This window comes from Sceloporus occidentalis, unplaced genomic scaffold (genome assembly GCF_023333645.1).
Source record: "Sceloporus occidentalis isolate IW3139 unplaced genomic scaffold, rSceOcc1.0.p SCAF_29, whole genome shotgun sequence".
NCBI classification, from domain to species: domain Eukaryota; kingdom Metazoa; phylum Chordata; class Lepidosauria; order Squamata; family Phrynosomatidae; genus Sceloporus; species Sceloporus occidentalis.
The window spans coordinates 10860355-10883571 of record NW_028317009.1 but is presented as its reverse complement, the minus strand read 5'-3'; the positions used below and the strand labels follow the sequence as shown (position 1 = coordinate 10883571).

Sequence of the window (23217 nt, the reverse complement as noted above, 5' to 3'; positions counted from 1 at the left end):
GAATATAGGCCGCACCCCCACTTTAAAGACTTAAAGTGGGGGGAAAAAGTGCGGCCTATATTCGAGCCGATACGGTAATTAAAATTCCTTTGAGTCTCATTAATTAATAAACATTCCTATTGACGATCAGCAAGCGCACAGCGACAGGATAGTCAGATGAATAACCGGGGACAATACCTAAAGCACCTGCTTACTGATCTCTGGCAGAGAAAACACTTTAACAAGAACATGCTTATTATCGGATATTATGGCCTCAAAGTCCCGCTAGAGACAGGCTCCGATCTCATTGTGTCATTGAGAAAGCGATCAGACCGGACCCCGACTGTACCTGAATATCATCGATGAGCAGCATCACATCCTGCGACATGTAAAAATCACTCAGATCAAACACAATGGGGTAGCAGACGACCGTCTTCCCAAGAATACGATAGATCTGTGGAAGGAGAACATGGCCTGACTTAATGCAGAAACATGAGACACACGCTGCATCCGACATTCATACAGCATTGGCCGCGTGTGAATCACCACACCATGTAAACACGGAATGCCACATTCATGCGCATTTACCGTTAATGCACATACAGTGCTTTCCACAACTGACCTTTGATGTCCCGAGGCAGCCGATCGGCCGGTCGGGTCTCCCAGACAATCCCAGCTTTTCATTCACACCCAGGTGAAGGTAGGCCTGCAACACACGGAGGGGTTACTGCATCCAATGACAAATCCAGACACGCCTGAATATATACTACACATGTATACATGTATGTGTGAATAATATGTACAGTCAGTGCTATTGGAGGGTACAGAGAGATGAAGCTCGGAAATAACAGATGCAAGAGACAGAAGGATGGTCATATAGAAGCACATCACATATTCTGGTGGAACGATATTTTGCAGGATTGTTACCAAAAATATCAATCGCTGTCTAATCGCATTTAGTTTAATCCAGACATTCTGAGCCAAATACTTTTGATTTTTGTTTAGCGGTCCAAGCTTAGTTAAGCTAAGGATTAACGAAATGCAACGGAAGTGGCATTTAACGGATCCATACTACGCTGCCTCACATGTAATCTGCAGTCTGTGCGATCTGAGCGCACACTACATAGTACAAATAACCATTACTGGGACGAGGAGCCTCCAATCCCGCCTTTTTACTTTATTACTGTTATTAGAAAGGGTTAACGACGACACTAAAATTCCCAATATGCAAAGTCCGCAATCCGATTGACATGCGATAAGACAGACCTCGCTCCGGGGAGTCTACCGATTACCGCTTTACACCAGAATTCCGCTTCACAAATATAAAAATATCAAACGATCCCGGAGGCAAACAGCTTTTATTAATTCGCGGCTATCGTTAGCCAATGAAATAAGGGCGTTTGCTGCGGGTTGAGCAGCCGAGTAAAGATAAGGAAATTTCTCTAGAAACAGCAACGCAAATAACCAGAAATTCATTTACAGAAAGAAATCAATTTCCAGCCGTAAATGACGTTGAATAAAGAGGTATCACGGCTACAATATAATACGTTGTGTGCCGTTTACGACACGCGCGCACCTCGCCGAAGCGACGGAACCAATAAACTCGGTGATCTCATTTACAAACACGTTACATAAAATCATCGCTGGCAAACCGCTCGGCAGGAGCTCTTCAGACATTACTGGGTTTCCGCTGATAGACGCAGCATAAATCTTTTGCCTCCCTCGCAGTCTCCCTAAACGGGCATTAAACATTAAAAGGGTAGATTAAATGTGTAGCTTTGGGGATTGCATTAAGTAAAAGAGCATCAAATGGAGATGGAAAAGCCTGATCGCTCGCACAGTGTGCGCCAGCGTGAGGCCGTGTAATAAAGCAAAATAACACGTATGTAATGCTTTCCTTCCCAACATGGCTCAGACCCATGCTGCTGGTGATTAAGGCCCCCGGGGGCAGCACCTCAAACTTCTAGAAGAGGACAGCGGAAGCAGCTACAGGGGCTATCACCCCAAACAGTGATCTCCATACAAAGCGCACAATCCGCAGGACTAATGTCCCCCAGGGGTACTCGCAGTAAGAGGCCGAGGAGTCTATTGGGAATGACGCTCTGTCGAGGTCAGCCGTGTATATTACCGCCATCTGCGTGTACATGTTCGCTGTTCTGCGACTCCGGCAGCTTCTGCCATGAAACACGCATGAATTATGCCTCTGAATGTCTGTTGAGGTCTTGGCCTGAAACCCCGCTCTAGGTTGTAACACTTTTGAGTAACAGGAAGCCATTCGTAGCGAGAAGCCATTCGTAGCATTTGGATCGTCCCGCACGCTCTGGAAACAGTCTGAATCACGCTAGACGGACACACGGCTGCCTGGCAGAGCTGTACGATTGTATCGATGGCAAAGAAACGGCTCCGTCTCTCTACTGTAACAATCTGCAGAAAACGACAACGGCCAAGTCTGGGCAAAGCTCCGATGAATTATTACGCAGCCTTCTCGGTGCTGTATTCGAGAGAGAAAACTGGGATTTCATCAAACTGCCGTGAGTGATACCGTCTAACTGTTACGTCCCCTCGGCTGTCTCCTTCCGTGTGTTTCTATTCAGCTGTAGCTCAGCCACCCGTTTAAAGCAGAACTCGCTTTGTGATGCAGACAGCCGTCCATTATTGGGTGTAATAACCATCAGGATGATCAGAGAGCCTCGACGAGTCTCCACGTCATATAAATGGCAGAGAAAGCCAGTAATTCCAGCGGATCACAAGGTGACAGCCTCAGTATTATTATCATTCGCTTCCTGGCACACCTCGTGATAAGCAGTAAGCTTCGGCAAAGAGATGCTGGGATTCTCCCTGGAGTATTAAAGATTAGGGGTTGGGATAAAAAAATGTCAGATCCAGCTTGATAGGAATTTATGTGACCCAGAATGTGGGGGAATAAAAGCAAACAACAAAAAAAACACATCACAATATTCAAGAGAACCGACCGTCACCCCCCCGGGCACTAAACCCCCAGAATACCCCACAAACATCCCACCTTCACAAGCTCCTGCTGCGGCCAGATCTGGATGGGTTCCACCTGCTGGGGCGTCTGGGTTTGAATGCCGTACGTGTTGAGGAATACTTGTAACCTGCAAAAAGCAGCAGTGTGATATAAACGCAGAGCACCGGGCTGGGATTATCGCATCGGCAGCACATACTAAGAAAGAGATTCTATTCCTAATGTTACCGATCAGGTCCTGATGTCCCCGGGCCTTACCGGAACAACAAGGCTTCCCACACCGCTTTATACGGCTGTCCCCAAACGACACATTTACAGATCTAACGTGTAACAGATGTAAGCGTCTTACCGCTGGCTCTCCGCTATCAGTGCCACGTGCACCATGGTATCATTATCCAGCGGCCCCTGCAGACACAAGGACGTGCGTCAAGCTTCTTCAAACGTACACACAGAAAAAAACAGACATTTCACGGATTTGGCCAGAAAACCTGTATGAAGGAGAATAAGGGGTACGATCATCGCCGGGGCTGGAAAACACCAGCACACGGGCTTCCTCTTACCGACCCCCAGGACATGACCCCATAACATGTATCCGACATACTGCATACGATGACCACATCTCCAAGCCCTATTTATTAACTGCCGAGTGCTGGGCAAACACCAGGAAGGATGTTCAATACGGGCGACAAGGAGCGAGACGTTCAGACAATGAAATGTAAATAACGCAGTCTGGGGGCCGCTCCGCGTGCGCCGGGACTTATTTTAAGCATTTCTTTTTATGTCTCGTGTTTTGGAAATGCAGCTGTACGATATTAGCCATATTTATGCACTTTATTAAAGCGAACGGCACCAGCTGACTTGGAAGTGGCTCCCTCTCTGTAGTAATGGGACGCGGGGAGCCAGACAGCCATAAATCTTACAGGGGCCCATGGGGGTCCGGCTGTCTGCTCTTCTGAATGATGCATAACCGGGACTGAAAGAACAAATAGATTTCTCTGTTACTGTCACAAGGCATTTTCTGCGCCAGACGGGACATAAACAAGATAATGTAGATGTTTTATTAAAGAATGATGTGCTCAGAAAGATCACTTATTGGAAGTAATGGGGAGAAAGTAAACGCAAAGGCAAGTTTCTGTGATCAGAAAACAGTATTAATCCGGACACAGAGAATATTCCCAGCATACAGACAGATCATCTCTACACAAAGTAAATAAAAGCCTTCAATCTACGGCCGAGCGGAAAACTGACATTAACACCAAAAACAAAAAGTGGTTAAATGACTAATAACCCGAGTCTCGAGCTCGCTGGCTCTTAATGGCCACACGGCTCTCTGGCTACCATATTTATTCCGCACGTAAGCCACACATCGCAGCGCGAGGCCGCTTTCCCGGAGCTTCTGGGATGGGACAGAATTCCCCGGCAGCCTATTCTCCAGGCTTGCCAGCCATAGCTGAAGACAAACCCCGGGACAATGTCTGAAATCAATGTTCTTTATAAAGCGAATCATGCAGGATATTGACGGCTGAGGGACGGCTGCCGCGTGCCGGAGATTTCAGGCCTTACAAGTCATTTCACATGCAGAGAATTACAATTTCCCCAACCCGACAGCTGTGAGATACTGCGTGGATACCGCACGGATACCACGTAATATTAAAGGAAGAAGACGTGATTACGTGATTCTCCAGAACGGCTGTGATTTAAGTCAGAGACATAAACATCTGTAACATAATCCACCGGTAATCCGGGGCTATTGGCAGCGATGACATACATGGTCTGACAGCGGCCTCCACATTCTGGAGAAGCACAGACCTGGCCCTTCCTGGCCCTTCCCGGCCCGTATCACAGAGCCCCATGAAGTTAGTAATACCTGGTTGGAGTATCGCATGCTGATGCTTCTCTGGTCTCGCAGCGCGACGTAGCGGTGAACCGGGTCGATGTCTTTTGGACTTATTAATTCTTCAACTACAAAACAGAGAAAGGACAGTGAGCGAGTGCAATGCCGCAGAGAACACGCACACGTTTACATGTGTTTTACATGTGATTCTCACGTGGTTCCTCCAAGGCTGGGTGGAATTGGGTTCTGCTTTGCCTTAGAGCTAGCACTCAATACCATAAGATGTCTGCGTCAGAGGGACCCTGAGCCCCCGCTTGTATTCTTATAACTCCGCACCACGAAGACAATCACAATCCCAGCACACGCCAACAAATCCACGCACATTATCATGTATTATGAATTATCTGGATTTCTCTGTAATAAAGCCTGGCCTCGTATAGGAGAAGAAGAGCTAACACAGTGATTGTACGCGTTATTTGGGACCCCCGAGGCTATGAAATTGTATACCAAATAAGAAAAGCTTTGAATATGTTCCGGGCCGGTCCGCAGAGCTAATCCACTGCTCCAGGCCTCCGTCCCCCCGCCGGCTGCTAACTCCTGCGCGGCTTCGCGATAAAGTGCTTATAAAAATTTTAAGGAACAATTTGGTGATTTTCCACATTGCTGAAATTCCATTATTTGCTTCTATGAGTCGTGGGAAGCTTCGGTATGACGTTTGTTTCAAGTAAATGGGTTTGGGACAATAGCTGGTGTGCTGGAGACGTAACATAAATGTTACCACCGTGGGAAGAGTAAGAGAAGGACTTAACCCTTTACCTGTTCCCTGAAACAATATCCGGCAGTTAATAGAGCAGGTGCCGCTGGCGATCGCGTGTAGACGCCGGTAATTGCCATTACACAGATGAGCTGTCCCATGGCTTAGCTACAAAGCTGGAGTCGCGGCGGGCGCAGGAATATAAGCTCGGAGCTTCAGCTCCACGAAGCAGAACTAAACCTCTGTATGAACTGCACCGGAAACGGGGATCAGTCAATTCCCAGAGAGAAGGGGCCCTTTATATATAATAACCGAGACAGCATCACAGCCGCACTCCAGCGGCCGCCTCTGCAAACCACGCACACGTCGCACTCGGAATGGATCACACGAAGAGCCAGACCAGATAACGATGTACTGGTCTACCGGCGTTCCTCCACTCGGGTTCACTGAATGAGTATTAAAGAGTCCGGAATAAGTAACTTAGCAACTAGAATTATACATTTCTGTTTGTCAAGATAACAAAAGAGGAAGACTGGAGCGATCTGGTGCGATGCAACCGACGGCCGACGTCTCTTCCCACCGCTTTATTCCGAGTAAATCGCTTGTGGGTGATGACAGCCGCGCGGATTTCTGACTAATTTACCGATAATGTCTGCGCATAACAAGCCCGGAATGAGGGCCGCCCAGCGCATGATGTTAAAGTCAACATATTATAAGAGTATTGATTTCTGAAAAGGCGACCTCTGTCCACATGCCGCACCGTGCGCTTAAGCGCTTATTGATTTCGGATCCTCTGGTTATGGCCAGGCCACGAGTAATCACATTTTTCTTTGCTAACTTTTCGCCTTTAAATGACAGAATTTCCACTTTATCGATTCAGGGCTTTTAGCCGATTCTGTTCTTGCTGTTTGGGGAATGTTTGTACCGGGCTTTCGTCCCAGCGAAAGGGTTTATCACTGAACACCAGTGCCTTCTTACCCCAGTACACGGCATCATTTGCCCTCGGCTGGCAGAGGTTTAAGGCTTTGGCTGTCAGCGTGTAGAATTCTGAGTAATTAACGCGGCTCATAATAAACACGTCCTGAAGCCGTCTGCCGCCCGATCGGATAATGACCGCTCTTTACAAACTCTGTAAAGATGGAATTTTGAATGTTATTCTTAAAACGCACCGGTGCAGCGCCGCTCCTGGTACCGCGAGAAGCCCTGAATCCCTCTGTGATCTGCAGCCCTGCTTTTCACGTTTCCCCGGGGAGAGGGATAAATTAAGGCTGAGGCATAAATCCAGCGCGTTTTACTGGGCTGTTTGAGCCGCAGTGACACTTGTCTCGTTTACAGCACACTCCAGCACCGCGCTGTTTACAGAATAGCTCCCCGGGTGAACGATCTGCAATATGTAGAGTCGGAGAGACATTTCTGCCGTCAGCATGAGCGAGCGTTACGAGTCTGGCTGTAAATATCCTGCCACATATTACTGTGGGGTGATGCGCAGGAGCTATGGGGGTCCGCTCCCTCGCTGTGACATTTCATAACAGGGGGCCGCGGCTCATCAAGAACGTGGTATCAGGGCTCCGGATACCTCGACCACAGGACGTGCCATCCACATGTGAATCCACAGTATTCGCTGCCTTTATTTCATATGGTGTCAGCTGTATGCCGGGGAATGGCAGAAAGCACCACATGCCGAGGGGTTTCCTTTTGTAAGGACAAAGCCACATCTAAGCATAATAAATCCAGCAGTTACTATAGCAACTGCAGATGGAATAAGCTTATTAAGTACAGCTGCCAGGCAAAGGGATCAACGATGGATACATGTCCCGGCATGAAGCCCCCCAGCCCCGGACTCATGGCACCCCCTGCAGGTCATCGTGCCACTTACCCAGTAACTTGGCGATAATATACAGCGCTTGCCCCCAGAGGAAGAGTTTTCCGTCGCGCCCGCTGTTACTCGGGAATCTCTTCTGGCTGTTTGGGTTCATTTTTTCGGCTTCGACAAAATCGGCAGGAACATGGAAATACTTGGGCACCACGGGACACCCTGCAGAAAAACACGACGAGACCACAACCGGTCAGAGGTCTCGGGGCTGAAGTCATGATGAGCAAACAACCTACTGTGTGCTTCGGCGGCGAGCCTGGGGTTACTGGCACCGGGGCGCAGTATTACTTCACCCTCACCCGGGGAGAGAATGTGTGTGTAGGTGTATGTTAGAGCGATTCTGTGTGTTAGTATGTGTATGTTAGGGCGATTCTGTGTGTTAGTATGTGTATGTTAGGGCGATTCTGTGTGTTAGTATGTGTATGTTAGAGCGATTCTGTGTGTTAGTATGTGTATGTTAGGGTGATTCTGTGTGTGTGTATGTGTATGTTGGTGATTCTGTGTGTTAGTATGTGTATGTTAGGGCGATTCTGTGTGTTAGTATGTGTATGTTAGGGCGATTCTGTGTGTTAGTATGTGTATGTTGGTGATTCTGTGTGTTAGTATGTGTATGTTAGAGCGATTCTGTGTGTTAGTATGTGTATGTTGGTGATTCTGTGTGTTAGTATGTGTATGTTAGGGCGATTCTGTGTGTTAGTATGTGTATGTTGGTGATTCTGTGTGTTAGTATGTGTATGTTAGGGCGATTCTGTGTGTTAGTATGTGTATGTTAGAGCGATTCTGTGTGTTAGTATGTGTATGTTAGAGCGATTCTGTGTGTTAGTATGTGTATGTTAGAGCGATTCTGTGTGTTAGTATGTGTATGTTAGGGCGATTCTGTGTGTTAGTATGTGTATGTTGGTGATTCTGTGTGTTAGTATGTGTATGTTAGAGCGATTCTGTGTGTTAGTATGTGTATGTTAGGGCGATTCTGTGTGTTAGTATGTGTATGTTAGGGTGATTCTGTGTGTAAGTATGTGTATGTTAGAGCGATTCTGTGTGTTAGTATGTGTATGTTGGTGATTCTGTGTGTTAGTATGTGTATGTTAGAATGATTCTGTGTGTTAGTATGTGTATGTTAGAGCGATTCTGTGTGTTAGTATGTGTATGTTAGAGCGATTCTGTGTGTTAGTATGTGTATGTTAGAGCGATTCTGTGTGTTAGTATGTGTATGTTAGAGCGATTCTGTGTGTTAGTATGTGTGCGTGTGTTTTAGGTCACGTAATGTGTGGAGAACACACTGGTTACAAGAATACGATTCCTGCACAACTGCGGCAAGTTGTAATAGGCAGATAGTTCTCAATGCTTTTATACAGGGTGGGGGTATCACATCCTTTTAATTCCACCAGTCAAGCTGCCTGGAGCGCAGCGCTCAGGTAATTTCCTCATTTATAATCAGTGCTTTCTGCGCTTCTCTTATTTATCTCAACAAAAGCCCGACTCGCAGTGAATCTGCCCCTCCAAACGCTCAGCATTCGGAACATTTAAATCAACATCTCAAACACCGTTATTTTCCCAGCATGAGAAAGGCAAAGAGAATAAATATATGCGTATAACACGGGAAGGGAATTCTGGGAGGATACCATGGTGCGGCCATGGACATTGCGGAGAGCCTTATTTCCCTTCTAGCCAATCCATTACGGGAAGATGGAGCCGCCAGATGTAACATTCGGTGTCATGGCGGCTGAGCCCTGCAACCCAAAACCCCTACTCTGACCCTCCGTGATCCCCCCAGAGTCCCAGCACTGTATATACAACCCCTGAATCACTGAATCCTGCGCTTTACTACCCCTGATGTGTCTCTAAATATCAGCAGAATGAAATGAAATTGTCTCACCGTCAAAGCCATGAAACAGAAGGGGATCCAAAGCTTCTTCATATTCCTTCACCTGCTTGGAGTTTCCTCTGAAAACGCCTGAAAGACAAACACGTCACGTGCAGGTAAAATGAAATCACACTGTACGCGGTTACATTAACACTATAACGTCCTGGATTCTCACCACTGTTTTAACCCTTTGTTTACTGTCTTACAGTTGGTCATTTACAGGAGATGGCAACTACCACCACATTTAGCGTACTGAGCAACCAAAATGTGTTTATCGCCGAACACGTGAAATACCGTCCCTGAGCGACATCGGTCGCCGCGTGTCATTTGTATGTTCTGTTATATAAAAAGGTCAGAATTACAACCGGTTACTGGGCATCGTGTACCTAAAACCTGAAATCCTTTGGAACGGGAGCTCGATTGCTATTATTAGTGCCCCCGCTCTCAAAGCTCGCTAGAAATCAGAGGTTTTGTCCCTCTGAGTGGCAAATAATAAAACAATTCTCACTGGTACTGAAGGTAAAATTACCGGGCATGCCGTGTCCTGCTCCGTGAATGTTTCTACGAACAATGACAGCCGTAATGGCAGCCGGAGGACGCACTCCCGGGCTCCTTGTTATTTGCTATTTTAGGAAACCTGATTAATTATGATGTTAGTTTTGGAGATCCGGGGATGTGAAGCACGCAGGGCTGTTACAGGCTGTGTGTGCTGAGAGTCTGAATCCTTCCTTTGGATATTTCAGGGGTAGGCACGGAGCGTACGCGTTAGCCGGGAGTGCTGAGCGGTGACATACGCTTCACTCGGTGTTTAATATGGCATCTCAGTGAATATAGCACTCGACGCGGGTCTCTTTCTCTGATAATAGGCATGTGCTGTTCATACCTAATGAATCCTCTGACACTCAGCAGGCTTTGTTACAAGCAGATGGAGTCAAGTAATAACCATCCCATCACAATTCTGACTTGGAACTACATAAAGGCCTCCAACAGCCTTGTTACACATTATTAAATACATTCAGCTGGCTTCTGGTTGAACTATATAGATAAGGACAGACTCTGAGCTCAACCAGAAGAGCTAGCACTCCAGCATATAGATGTATCGCGCAGACTGTCGCCTGGGCCACAGAGAACACAGGAGAAGGTGGCTCACCATCAATGATCATGTAGATGAAAAACACGGGGAATTCACATTCGATGCCATCAAACAACTGGAGAAAGAGATGAGAGAACGAGGTCAGCTAGACGTATATCAGAACGCGGTAAATGTACACCGCTGCACACGCTGATCATCTAACTTTTCTTTTTCTTAAATTATTTTGTTCTGCAATCAAACAGTGGCCAGCGAAATAAAGTATGAAATCACTGGTCTGAGAAGTATGGCCTCCGAGCAGACAGACAGTAATATAAAGGCTTAGGTAAAACACAGCATCACCTTAATCTCTGCTGGTTTGTAGTAACGTCTGTTCTCATCTTCTAACGCAGTTCGATAGCCGTCCCGTAGAAAGCGTTTAAATCCGTACTTCCCCTTGAGTTTGCGCACAATTTTATCCAGTGCCTGGTGAAACAAAGCATCGTCGTCCACGGCAAACGCGGGGTAACTGATGCAGGTCAGGAGAGCCGCGTCTGTATTCTGAGAATGGAGAGAAAAGTGAGCGCAGAATGCACAGAAATTCCCCAAACTGGAGCAGCTGGCTGGAGTATAATTCAAGGAGCATTCAGATATAGCATCGCGCATACAGGCGAAAGCTGGCACGAAATCTTGTTGTTATCTGGCACCTGTCAACACCCTGCCCACTGTGCCCCTCGGGCCACTAACCCTGCCTCTGGGTGCACCTAGCACTGTCCGGTCTGGCATTTGGGGGCACCTAGCCCTGCCCGGTCTGGCATTTGGGTGCACCTAGCCCTGTCCGGTCTGGCATTTGGGTGCACCTAGCCCTGCCCGGTCTGGCATTTGGGTGCACCTAGCCCTGTCCGGTCTGGCATTTGGGTGCACCTAGCCCTGCCCGGTCTGGCATTTGGGTGCACCTGGCCCGGTCTGGCATTTGGGTGCACCTAGCCCTGTCCAGTCTGGCATCTGGGTGCACCTAACGCTGCATGGCCTGGTTTCTGGGCCCTCTTTGGCTTTTGGGTGCACATTTTTTTCATAAATTGTAAGCTTGAGAGCTGGGCCCTCTTAACCTAATGTATCAGTTTGGCTTACTCCGTCTATTCCCCTTGAATAAATGTTTTGTAAGAAGCGGTGCATAAACTGTTCAAGCTATATAAATAAAAGAGAATAATAATAATAATAATAATAATAATAATAATAGAGGGAATCTGACTAACAGTTTAACCTGGCGGGGGGGTTCTCATTTATAGAGGACAGTCCTTGCTGTTAAACATACGACGGGCAGGGCATAGATAAAGACACCCGTGATGGGAGTAAACATGTTTTTATATTATTCATTCAGACGTTTCCTGTTAATTCATTACTCAAACGTTTAATAGTTGTGTCAAATGTTCTCTAATTAGGATGCCAGAGGAATGAGCAGTGATGCCAAGTAGCTGTGTTAATGCGCTATCATTCCTCTTCGTGACGCTTTTAACCTTAATTTTATTGACTTACATGGGATCGTGACTCTCTGGGTAGCAATGAACACAGAGTTTGTCTGTTTCTGTTATGAGCGTCGAGATCCACGAAAATGACAGACCAAGAGCAGCCCTGTCGACACAAGAAACAAAACAAGCCGTTATCTCCTGGAATGCACAATTAGCACACGCTGATCAATTGGGCGCTCCCCGGCTGCTGGGCGCATGATCGATAAGGAAGACTCAATCCATGTTCGCTGACAAGATAACAAATTAAACACATTCATCTGAGAACAATCAAAAAGTACAGAGCTTGGAACGAAGTTAAACCTGTCCCAGAAATCAACGGAGACCGCCAGAGTCATAGTCCCATTCCCATTTCAGGTTACATGTACCAGGTGTGTCTAACTGTGGCCCCCAGCTCCATCAAACCTCAGACACCAGGGCTTGTTCCTATACATTCATGCGCATTTACACAACGAGGTGGCATGCTGCCAAAGTTACGTACACTCCGAAGGGTTGTTCGTAGTCTGGCACATTAGGGTCCCCAGAGCCTTTCTTGGACAGGATGAGGGTTGTTGGGGTCAGAGCTGGGACCCTTACCTACCAATAAATAATAGCGGGCGCTTCCTCTCTGATTGAAGGAACTATGCGATTAGATTGGAAATCTCCGGCATTCTGTCCGCGGGGATTTGCACGCGCTCCAGGATTTAACGCTGTGTGTAATAGCGGGGCCCAGAGAAGCCCAGAGATTTACAAATCTCCTGAATGCTTATCCCGCAGCTTCTGCTAAGGAGCTTTTGATGCCGACCGTGTGGCTGCTTTACGCTTATCCTGTGTAATTCCTGCGATAACACGCATGTTATCCCATGTTTAGTTGTCTCTGAATTACGCGGCTAGATGTTCAATCACTTCATTGACTGGACGAGCTTTCCGGCCTCAAATTCTCCAGCACACAATACTAGGTGCCAGCGTATTATATCAGGGCGATGTTTGTCCAAAGCCACGGGGCGTTATGCCTGAGCTGACACAACATACAAAGAAATGCACAAGATATTTGCAACTTCAAACTCTGTATTTACCGTACAATTACCCACAGAAAGAACAAGTGATTGTGCGGCTGGCAGCTCCATTCCGAGCCACATTACACAAAACAAACGCTGACAGATAAACCCGCGAGATCATTAGGTCCTCAGTAATACCGCTGTTGGAACCAACATATATATTATGCGTGGCTATTGCTGAGCACCTACATACAGCCATTCAAAGCCGTCATTCTCCCACCTTCACAATGGCTCGCTTCTCTGTACTCTCATTCAGCGCACTAAACAAGATGCAACGAGCCCCGGCTGGCAACGTGCGTGGAACTGCAGCGCCGGCGGGTAAAGCGTATAGCGACAGGGATCCCCTATAGCAGAACGTATATCACAAACGGCGAAGCTGGTTATAGCAACACACACACATCATACACGCTATAAACATTCACCTGCAGGGAATTATAATGTCTATACGTTACAGTGAAATGTATAGAAGATTCCAAGTAATGTCAAACACGCTCATAACCGAGGATGGGAGATCTTTCTTATCTTTACATTTGTGGGGGATTTGGGAGGCGCATCATAGAGATTAAATGCCCCCCAACCAGAGGACACATTGAGGTCTACGGCTTCCACGCATGATGCTGCAAATACGCAGCCGATACCCACAAACATGATCAAAGAGAAACTCCTGAAAACTCAACCTTCATTCAGTATCAGCTCAAATTTACTGCAGCGACAAAATACAATTACTTTCTGACATTTGGTGAACAAAAAAGAGCCAATGCCTAAAAAAGAACATGGGAAAAATACCGATAGAGAGAGAGAGAGGGAGGGAGAGAGGGCGAGTGAGAGAGAGAGAGAGAGAGGGCGAGTGCGAGAGGGCGAGTGAGAGAGAGGGGGGAGAGAGGGAGAGAGCGGCACTTTTCTATGTCTTCTTTGTGTAAAAAGAAAACAAGGCGTTTTATAGCTGAATGGAAGAACACACAAAGAAAGCTTTCCCAGTAAATGATTTCCCGTGAGAATGCGGTAAATTTCAAATCATATACATCGCTGCTTTCAAAGAGGAGATTTCTCCTTTAAAAATCCCTTCCTGCGCCATCGGCGGCCGCAGGCAGCAGAGCCCGGCTTCAATCACAATTGCGGCTTTGAAATGTGCGAGTGTCTGAATGCGATTCCCGTGGCAGATGGATACAGTAATAATCTATAAGCTAAGGAATGAACCTATACCGTGCCGCATATCCTCACACCGGCTGCTACTTCCAGATCACAAATCAAAGCATCTGTCTGGATTCCTAAAAACTCCAAAGCACCAGCTACCCGCTTCGTACCAGAACCACCAAACCACGCGTGTCTCAGCGCTGGACTTTATATGATGTTTGTTACAGTATATAGAACAGGGGGGTATGAAAGTCTCGAGAATCTGCCCCTTCCCCAGCCCATGCAGCCTGCCATGTGCTTTAATCCGAACAGTATGAATTATATCACAGATCCGTTATCGAGGCGATTTTACCTGATTTCCAAAGAGATTGAATCCATCAATGGCTTCCAACGCAGCTTTGGCCAACCCAACTGAGCTGCAACAAAACAAAGAAAGGAGACGGTTACCAGAACGGTTATCGGTACATGAAAGACGGGGTTAATAAGGGCTGATCACGAGACCCACCCAGGCATTAACACGGGACCAGCGAGAGATATGATTCTGCCCCCCTGCCCTAAATAGCAATGGCCACCTCTACATTCTCCAGCCCGGCTCCAGTAACATCCATACACACACATATCTACATACACATACATACATAGAAACATACACACACATACATACATAGAAAGATACATACACATGCTTACACACACACACATCTACATACACATACATACATACACACACTTACATACATAGAAAGATACATACACATACATACATACACACACACACAAATATCTACATAAACATACATAAATAGAAAGATACACACACATACATACATACATACACACACTTATATACATAGAAAGATACATACACATCCATACATACATACATATCTACATACACATACAGACATACATAGAAACACACACAATTACATATATTTTATAGAAAGTTTCCGGTGGGAACACAGCACTGTAACATTTCTAGATGGAATCCTTCCAAATTTGAACCTCCTGGTTTCTCCACGACCTGATGGGCGAAGGAGTCTGCTGTTTTGGGGAGAGTCACAGAAGTCAGGGGAGGGAATTTCAACCGAATACGGCTGATGCTGTCATATGTCTCTTACAGCGCACATTCACATATACCGTGGCTGGGTTTGCAGAACGCAGCAGCTTGCGAGGTCAGGCGGTGGCGGGGACGGCTCGCTGCCCACGTCAGAGAGCCTCATTCTAAACCACGGGTTCATTTGTTTGTAGCCCTGTTATGCTGCCACGAATTTGTCTCTTTAATAGAACGATGGGTGTGAATGTGCCCCAGGCCAAGGACATCTTATTACCCCCCGGATACGGGTTTAAATGGTTGGAAATTGGGAGCACACGATAATAACCGACGATTATTTAGAAGCAGGAATCAGACAAATGACAGGGGATGAGCCACCTCGCAGCCGCACAACAAACGATTTCTATCCACAGATAGAAACATAGATATCGACAGACCACATTATCCCACCCTGCGGACAGCGTCACTGAGCTCGGTACCGGCAGCATCCCTCCACCGACAGACCACATTATCCCACCCTGCGGACAGCGTCACTGAGCTCGGTACCGGCAGCATCCCTCCACCGACAGACCACATAATCCCACCCTGCGGACAGCGTCACTGAGCTCGGTACCGGCAGCATCCCTCCACCGACAGACCACATAATCCCACCCTGCGGACAGCGTCACTGAGCTCGGTACCGGCAGCATCCCTCCACCGACAGACCACATAATCCCACCCTGCGGACAGCGTCACTGAGCTCGGTACCGGCAGCATCCCTACACCGACAGACCACATTATCCCACCCTGCGGACAGCGTCACTGAGCTCGGTACCGGCAGCATCCCTCCACCGACAGACCACATAATCCCACCCTGCAGACAGCGCCACTGAGCTCGGTACCGGCAGCATCCCTCCACCGACAGACCACATTATCCCACCCTGCGGACAGCGTCACTGAGCTCGGTACCGGCAGCATCCCTCCACCGACAGACCACATAATCCCACCCTGCGGACAGCGTCACTGAGCTCGGTACCGGCAGCATCCCTTCCGTGGAAAGCATTCAGTGTGAAATGAACGGCTGAGAATAGGTCAGACCATTAAACATCACATATTGTTATTCCCTAATGACGGCAGTAAAAGGAGTTAAATGAATTTATGAGCGCTGGACTGCTGTCTGGGTCAGGACAGTTTTTGTTACACAATTTAACACATAAATGACCCATAAAACACAATTTTCCATCTAAAATCGATGCACTGTATGTATCTCCATTAAAAGGGCTTCATCGGTACATACAGAGCCATCACCAACGGTTTCATAAACTGCTCAGTTATTAAAATGCTACGGGCCAATTATGACTCATAAAATCACAATATTAAGGGTTTGTCATGTTTTTAGACCACTCGCTACCGATATACGGAGAATACGCTGCATTCACCAAATAACGGGATCTATTCCCAACAGGGCGGGGAGTCGGGGAGATGAATAGACCCCGGATGGCAGAATACATAGTGCGTACTTTACGAATTTCTAGACTTGTCTGTATTATGCTGGCGAGAATTCTTTTTTCCTTCTCCTGCTCAGATTATTAGCTCTGTTTGCAGGAGCGTACCTTCCAAGTGTCCTTCTTTAAGTCCCTGTTTGAGCCCTAAATCCCTGTGTCCCAGCTCAGAATGCATGCCGGGTATTCAGGTAACGTACGACCTTCCACATATGGTGGTTTATTGTTTATACAGGCTTCGTGCGGTTATTCACCCTACTACCATTCCCATTATCCACGGCAAGTCAGCAGCGTTGGTGCATTTGGGGCGGCCGACAGAGATCTCCCGGCGGCTGCCGCATTTCACACGGAAAGACATTCGCTTGAGGCTCATACGATATCATGCAAAAGATTCATGCAGAGTGTTTTACAAGCCGCACTAGGAATTTATTTCTCTATCAATCGATCACTTAAAACGACATCAATTTCTCTCCGCCAATAACTTTAGTTTAGTATTCTTTTATGTAAGAACATGTCCCGCGTATTTCATCGCCAAATACCCACTATATTTTCCAAACGATGCGATTAGACGCATAAATCTACGGTTAGAGAGCGTTTCTTCGCCTTCTTCGGGAACTCCTTTGAAAGAGCGGCGGCGAGGCCGCTTAGCATTCGAGACGCATCGGCAGCCAATCAGGATGCAGGCAGGACAGTAGGTGTATTGGAACACTGATGAAGAATTTATTCCTCAATACAGAACACACCGGCAGCGCTTTTAAGGTGATAAATCATTAATGTGTCAACAGTGGTTTTTTTAATTTTAATAAATAATCCCTAAGCAGCGCTGTGCTGGAATAGTAATGGAGAGACGACTCCGTCAGCCACAGGATTTAGCTGCCGGCCGGCACGTGAGATTAATATTCAGCTATACGGCTCGGGCTTTGCTGCAGTGACTGTATAAGAGCGATACGGGGCTGGCAGGAGGAGGACCGCGGTCTGCGTCTGTTTAGAAGAGTGACATACCGGCATGAGAGCTAGAAATATCCGTCTCCCCGGGCCCGTTTTAACCCCTTCGCCTCCTTCCAGCAGACAAACAGATCTATTGGGTGATTTTTTTAAACGATTTTATTATTCACTGCGATTGCAAGATTTTTAGTCTTTTTAAGATTAGACGGTTTGGCTGATGTATAAAGAAATATTTTTGAGTGCAGAGTCCTGATCCTAGGATCACATAAAGGACTGTTTGTTTAAATGGAATCATCACCCGTGAGCCTTAAACGGCTGAAAGCCCTGCTGTGGGTGACGAAGTGTGAATTGCCTCCCGTCAGAGCTACAATGCTGTATTTGCAGGCATGAAGGTAAAACTCAGGGGAAAGGGTCCTGCCTTCAGCCAAGAAGTCCATGTACTCCGTGTGATACGTGACTGCTGGCGGATTTCCGGCACCCTAAACATGCCCGGTGCTCCAATCTGATTTACTGATCCTGCCGTGACGTCTTAGATCGCTCCTTGTCGGAACACACAGGTCAATAAATTATTTAAATAGGTGCCTCCATTAAGCAGGCTTGCCGTGTGCGTGTGCAGACACCGAGGTATTTACCGGGAGGTTTCATTTTCTTTCCTGCGTACACAATGCTTTCCTATTATTTCCGACACAGGGAATGCACACCGTGTGTCCTCTGTAGCGTGACGTACGGGTTTGGGGCACACGGGCCGGGGTAGCTGGGACAGCCCATTACTTTACGGCGTTCTGTGTCTCGTTTATTAATGGAGCTGACAGAGATAACAACGCTTTTCTCTCTTCTTCTAGAGATTGTCCGCAGTCAGCACTTCTGGAAAATAATTTAATAAGATGCCTCTCTTGGCATTCTATTCATTATCTGCTGGCGGATCTCCGCTTACCTTTTGGTATGAACCAAAGAAAATATATGTATATATGTGCATATATAAAATAATTAGAGCAAAAAAAACGTCCCAAGGGCACATTTATCTCTGCTTTAAATAGCTATGTGCCTGATAGATATGGGTTAACGTACAGAAACACTCATAACACTCACACTAATTAAGTCTACCTAGTCCCAGAGAGGGAAGTGTTCCCTCAGCATCGGATACTCTTTAGTGCCTGCAGTATCTCCTAGAAAAAGACGCAAGGTAACAAAGGCCTGCAGGACCTCAGAGGTCTCTTCCTCACCTGGTATAATCCATTTTATTAAAAATTGCCATCAAAGCCTGTGACCGATCCATTGCTTTGTCGTGACTCAATCACATGTTTGGTAGCCACAGCGTGTGCATAGGGAATGTATTTGCTTGAATGCTTCCATTTAGTTTGGGTCTTTCTCTGAAGATGCAGGATAATCGTATTGTAAACTGAATCCATCTGAGGATGCGGGAGGACATCGTTTGGGTTCACTCCCCTATCCACAAAGAAACCATTTGAAAATAGCAAATATGTATCACTGATTAAACACAAATTCTTTTGCGTCTACCATTTTCTTTCGGAAACAAACCAATGCTTTATTAATATGCCATGTTTCTCCGGGGGGCAGTCAGAGACTTTTGAGCTTTTGGTGGTTACTATAAATCCACCTCTAGTGAATGGGGAGCTCAGATTAATGACCATCAGGGATGCCCTGCGCCCAACCAGCGGAGGCGATCCCTCTCTTCCTTAAACTAAAGAGACAATGAATAAGTATTTACACGCTAAGAACATGGCTACTCGTACCTATCCACCTGTACCAGGTGCGAGCCGAGCCTTTAAACTGCTCGCTTTCCAAAAGAAACCCCAACACCAGACTGGAGATGAGCCGGGAAACCCCAGTCGCCCGGCACGTCTCCATTTCACACCTCCTGATGAAGTGACAGCTCCTGCGGTTGTGCCGTATCACACAGCCTATAAACAAACGATCAATCTACACCAATAATCAATAAACCTGCACCCTGAGACGAGGCCGGCGCGAGGGCCGCATTGTCATTCTAATACTATATGTCTGAGGTGTCGGCCGAATCATTTATGACTGCGGTAATGTGACCGGTTAAGTAAACATCCATCAGAGCCGACACCGTAACACGCCGGATGGAAGAGCTAAGAAAGATTTAATCATCTGTTCTGTGCTACGCTGCAAATTCATCAACATTCACCGCTTAATTATGATGCCTAATATCTCCAAGACGAACGAGCTTCCATCACAGGTCCGATGATCAACAACACGGGACGGTCCCATTCATTACAAAAATATATTTATAACCGGCTGATAAATTTAATTAGGTTCCAACACAAACACATTTGTCACAATGTCACCCGTCTTGCTCTTCGGCAAACCGAAGCCCACGTCTGCTGAACTGTTTTCCGTCACGGAGTTTTATCGATTTCAGAATGATGGGAGAAAGTGGGAATCGCAGCAGGGTTGGGGGAAAACATTTCTCTACCTTCACAAGGACGCTTCTAGCTGTACTGGATCCATTTCTGATCCATTTCATTTTCAATCAGTGTGACATAATGACGAGGGGAGCGCTCCGTTACCTGGAGTGTAATTCGGTGCTGCCATTGTTGTACTTGCTGCCTCTCTCCCATATCCCAAAGTCCGGCACGCGATACGCCCGCTCCACACAAAACACGAGGTTCTGGATGAACGACACCTGCGAGCAAAGAAAACACAAAATGCGTCAAAAAAAGGCAACTCGACTTAGTAATAACGTGCCAAGTAACTCTCGTCAATGTTACTGCGCAACCAGCAGGCACCAGACTAACGCTGTTGCCCCGTATACCGGGGGGAAATGTGCCCTCCTCACTGCGCGTCCGGCCGCAGGGTCAGTATGGAGCTTCATTAACCCCGTCCTGGAACGCTGGCATTGCTCCTTTTAGAATCCCCATCTATTTGCTTAGGAGGTAGGTCAATCGTTTCAAGAAATGCTAAATAACTTCTATAAATATTAACAAAGAAAAACCTATCGATGTCATTCGTTTTCTCCCGATTTATTACATTTGCAAGTTATTGGTTTATTCAGCTTTTTATTTTTTTTTTTGCATCTATAAACACCGGGACAGAACATCCCATGGAACTGGGGTGCGCCATGTAACTTGTGTTGGGGATTTCTGCACCGAGAGGGAGAAGGTGCCCGCAGATATATGCTTATTGCTTATTTTTATTTTTGGCATCGGGGGAGACACGGGAAAGCGACGCGATGGGCTGCCGTGGAATCAGCGGTGTGATGAGAGTAAGACCGAGTGCAGCGGCGAGCGTGAAATCCATAAGGAATAAAAATACAGAGTTCCACCCTGAGGGCAAACACTACAGCCAGGAAATTGTTCCTAAATCGAAGGCAAGTCTTCTTGTAAGCAAACACGATGTACATAACCAGTTAGGCCCTTACTGGAGACGTGCGGCGAGAGCGGAGATTGGGAAACGGGGAGGAAATTCAGTGTGTGAACGATAAGGCGAAGAAACGGCAGAGCAATCTCCCAGTAATAGGCTGCCTGTAGGATCCGCCTGCAAAGTCCATTTTTAAAAGGAACGCCGCGGAAATGCGGGCGGTAAATGGAAATTGAATCACAACAGAAAGCAGAGCGCCGAGAGCAGCGTCCTCTTGTCAGCGTTGGCTCTGGTATTTAATTAAGCGCATGGATACGATACGACAGGGAAAGACACTGCGGAACATGTACAAAGGCGCATTCACAGTGTGTATCCCCAAACGCCGCTGCCGCGGTCTAACGCCGGCTGTCCAGGCCTGGCTACCCTTCAACTAGAAGAAAATGGTGCCAGAACCACACTAACCAGCTTTCTGAGGCTGATAGCAACTCGCCATGGTTACCGGACCCTCGGGTCTAGCCGTGGAAGGATGATGGGAATGGAGGACAACAGCTAACAGCTGGGAGACATCGCAGTGCTCTGTGTCCTCCGGTCATCCCTGGGCCGAGAGGATTCATTACTAGAGGGTAATAGTAAACGGTAAAAGTGCAGGTTCCGGGGCGGCTCTTTGTGACTTATCATCGGCAGGTGAGCGGGTACGGCAGGATCCACGCCGGACTCCGGGAAGTGCATGCAGCGCTGGCCTTTCTTTAAAGGACATGGGGAAGACTCTAGTTAAACACATTTCAAAGTCTCCTCTGACACTAATGATAAAAACTCAGCAAGAGAAGAATGAAAGGGCTCGGTCTGACATGGAGAACGTCAATGTGTATTCACCATGCGGTTTCTAAGGCATTAAAGATGGGTTTATGAGGTCTGGAAACTACAGGTTATGGAGAACATCCGTCTTAATTTAAAAGCATTGCAAGAGCTATGATGTTTCCTTCAGAAAGATCAGTAAGTTTTTTTTGCAAGCTTTAAAAATTAATTACCCTTTATATTCCCTTTATACTATATTGCCATGGAAACAAATTAGAATTCCTCTATAGAGCAGAGCTGCTGCGAATGTAAAAGACACACGGAATACACTTTCCGTGGATACTCATCAATATTAAACCTTCACACGCATACAGTTTCAGGCGTCTCTCAACGTGTAAAGTGCAAACATTGACCTGCATGTAAAATTCATATTACAAGACAAAGCTTTCCTGCCCCCGTTTAGTGCCGCTGCTGTTTGTAGCGTAATTGTACGTTCGGGTAAAGTAGGAGAAAGTACACTTTGGGGAAGACTCGGAGGATCACACATGCGTGTGGAGACGGTGGAGACGGGGGCCGTGAGAGGCTTTCAGAGCCGAAGTCAAAGTTTGCAGGTCATTTTAGGTCACACAGCTTGTGAGTGACATGCGTGATCTTTCCGCTGCCTATAATTATTAGCGATTATAAATCTAATTTCCTTAGAAAAGAACATACATGCGCTTCCATGGTTACCGTTAAACTCCAGGCAATATTGTATGTAGACGGGGATTAGTAGAAATAGTTGGTAGGTAAAGGTTTGTGTCATTTTATATTCCGTGGTACATTATGTGATGTAGAAATCACTATGATTATCCTAAATAACCCGACCTTTTCCTTTATCTCCCCTGTCATCAGCTGTATAATACACGCCATGTACCTGATCCACGACCGGCTGAGGCTATGGACGCCAGTCCATGAAAAACTCCATTCTCTCACCCTCTTCACCCTGGGACAACGCTCAATAAAGGTGACCCGCAGATACTGCTCTGCAGACCATCAGTCCCACCAGCCCGTGCCTAATGCATCATCTCATTGGTATTTAAATGCCTCGATGTACATCGACCACAAGAATCATAATTAAGAGATACACAGAGCAGGAAATAATTCATTAAAACCGCTAATGATTTAGTGTAATGGAACTGGATGCAAATCTCTACCTCATCTGTATTGTAGATAATCTGCAGTCCGCTGGAGATCATCTGCACCAGGTACAGCAGGAACAGGGACACGGCGTTTATCTAAAAAAGGGGAAAAACAACCAGTTATTTACTAACGAGCTGCAGGAGGCTCACATACATTAACGACACATGTCCTTCTATTAAAAGGTACTCGTTATCAATGAGATGAAATACATTGTCTTGTGTCCAGCGAGGGCTCTATGGACGTGGGATGTCTATATCTCCCCGGAGCCACCGAGCTTGAAACGGCAGCAGAGCGGGGCTTAGCGTGATATGAGGGATGGCTGGAGGACATGTTACATAAAGGGACGTCTGTAGAAGACACGGCTT

At 46.8% G+C, this 23217-nt stretch overlaps 1 protein-coding gene across 2 annotated transcripts in view; it reads right to left on the bottom strand.

Annotated features, from left to right (window-relative positions):
* Positions 1 to 23217, bottom strand: part of LOC149299333 (phosphorylase b kinase regulatory subunit beta-like) — a 58703-nt gene that overhangs the window by 12082 nt on the left and 23404 nt on the right. For both annotated transcript variants that reach the window (XM_089486285.1, XM_089486286.1), the window contains exons 6-18: positions 22867 to 22947; positions 20089 to 20204; positions 14409 to 14472; positions 11896 to 11991; positions 10723 to 10920; positions 10441 to 10498; positions 9303 to 9380; positions 7430 to 7588; positions 4833 to 4927; positions 3315 to 3370; positions 3002 to 3095; positions 602 to 685; positions 329 to 433 (exon numbers count right to left, since the gene is read on the bottom strand). In XM_089486285.1, the coding sequence (XP_089342411.1) occupies positions 329 to 433; positions 602 to 685; positions 3002 to 3095; positions 3315 to 3370; positions 4833 to 4927; positions 7430 to 7588; positions 9303 to 9380; positions 10441 to 10498; positions 10723 to 10920; positions 11896 to 11991; positions 14409 to 14472; positions 20089 to 20204; positions 22867 to 22947 (1284 nt within the window). The remainder of the gene's footprint in view (positions 1 to 328; positions 434 to 601; positions 686 to 3001; positions 3096 to 3314; positions 3371 to 4832; positions 4928 to 7429; positions 7589 to 9302; positions 9381 to 10440; positions 10499 to 10722; positions 10921 to 11895; positions 11992 to 14408; positions 14473 to 20088; positions 20205 to 22866; positions 22948 to 23217) is intronic.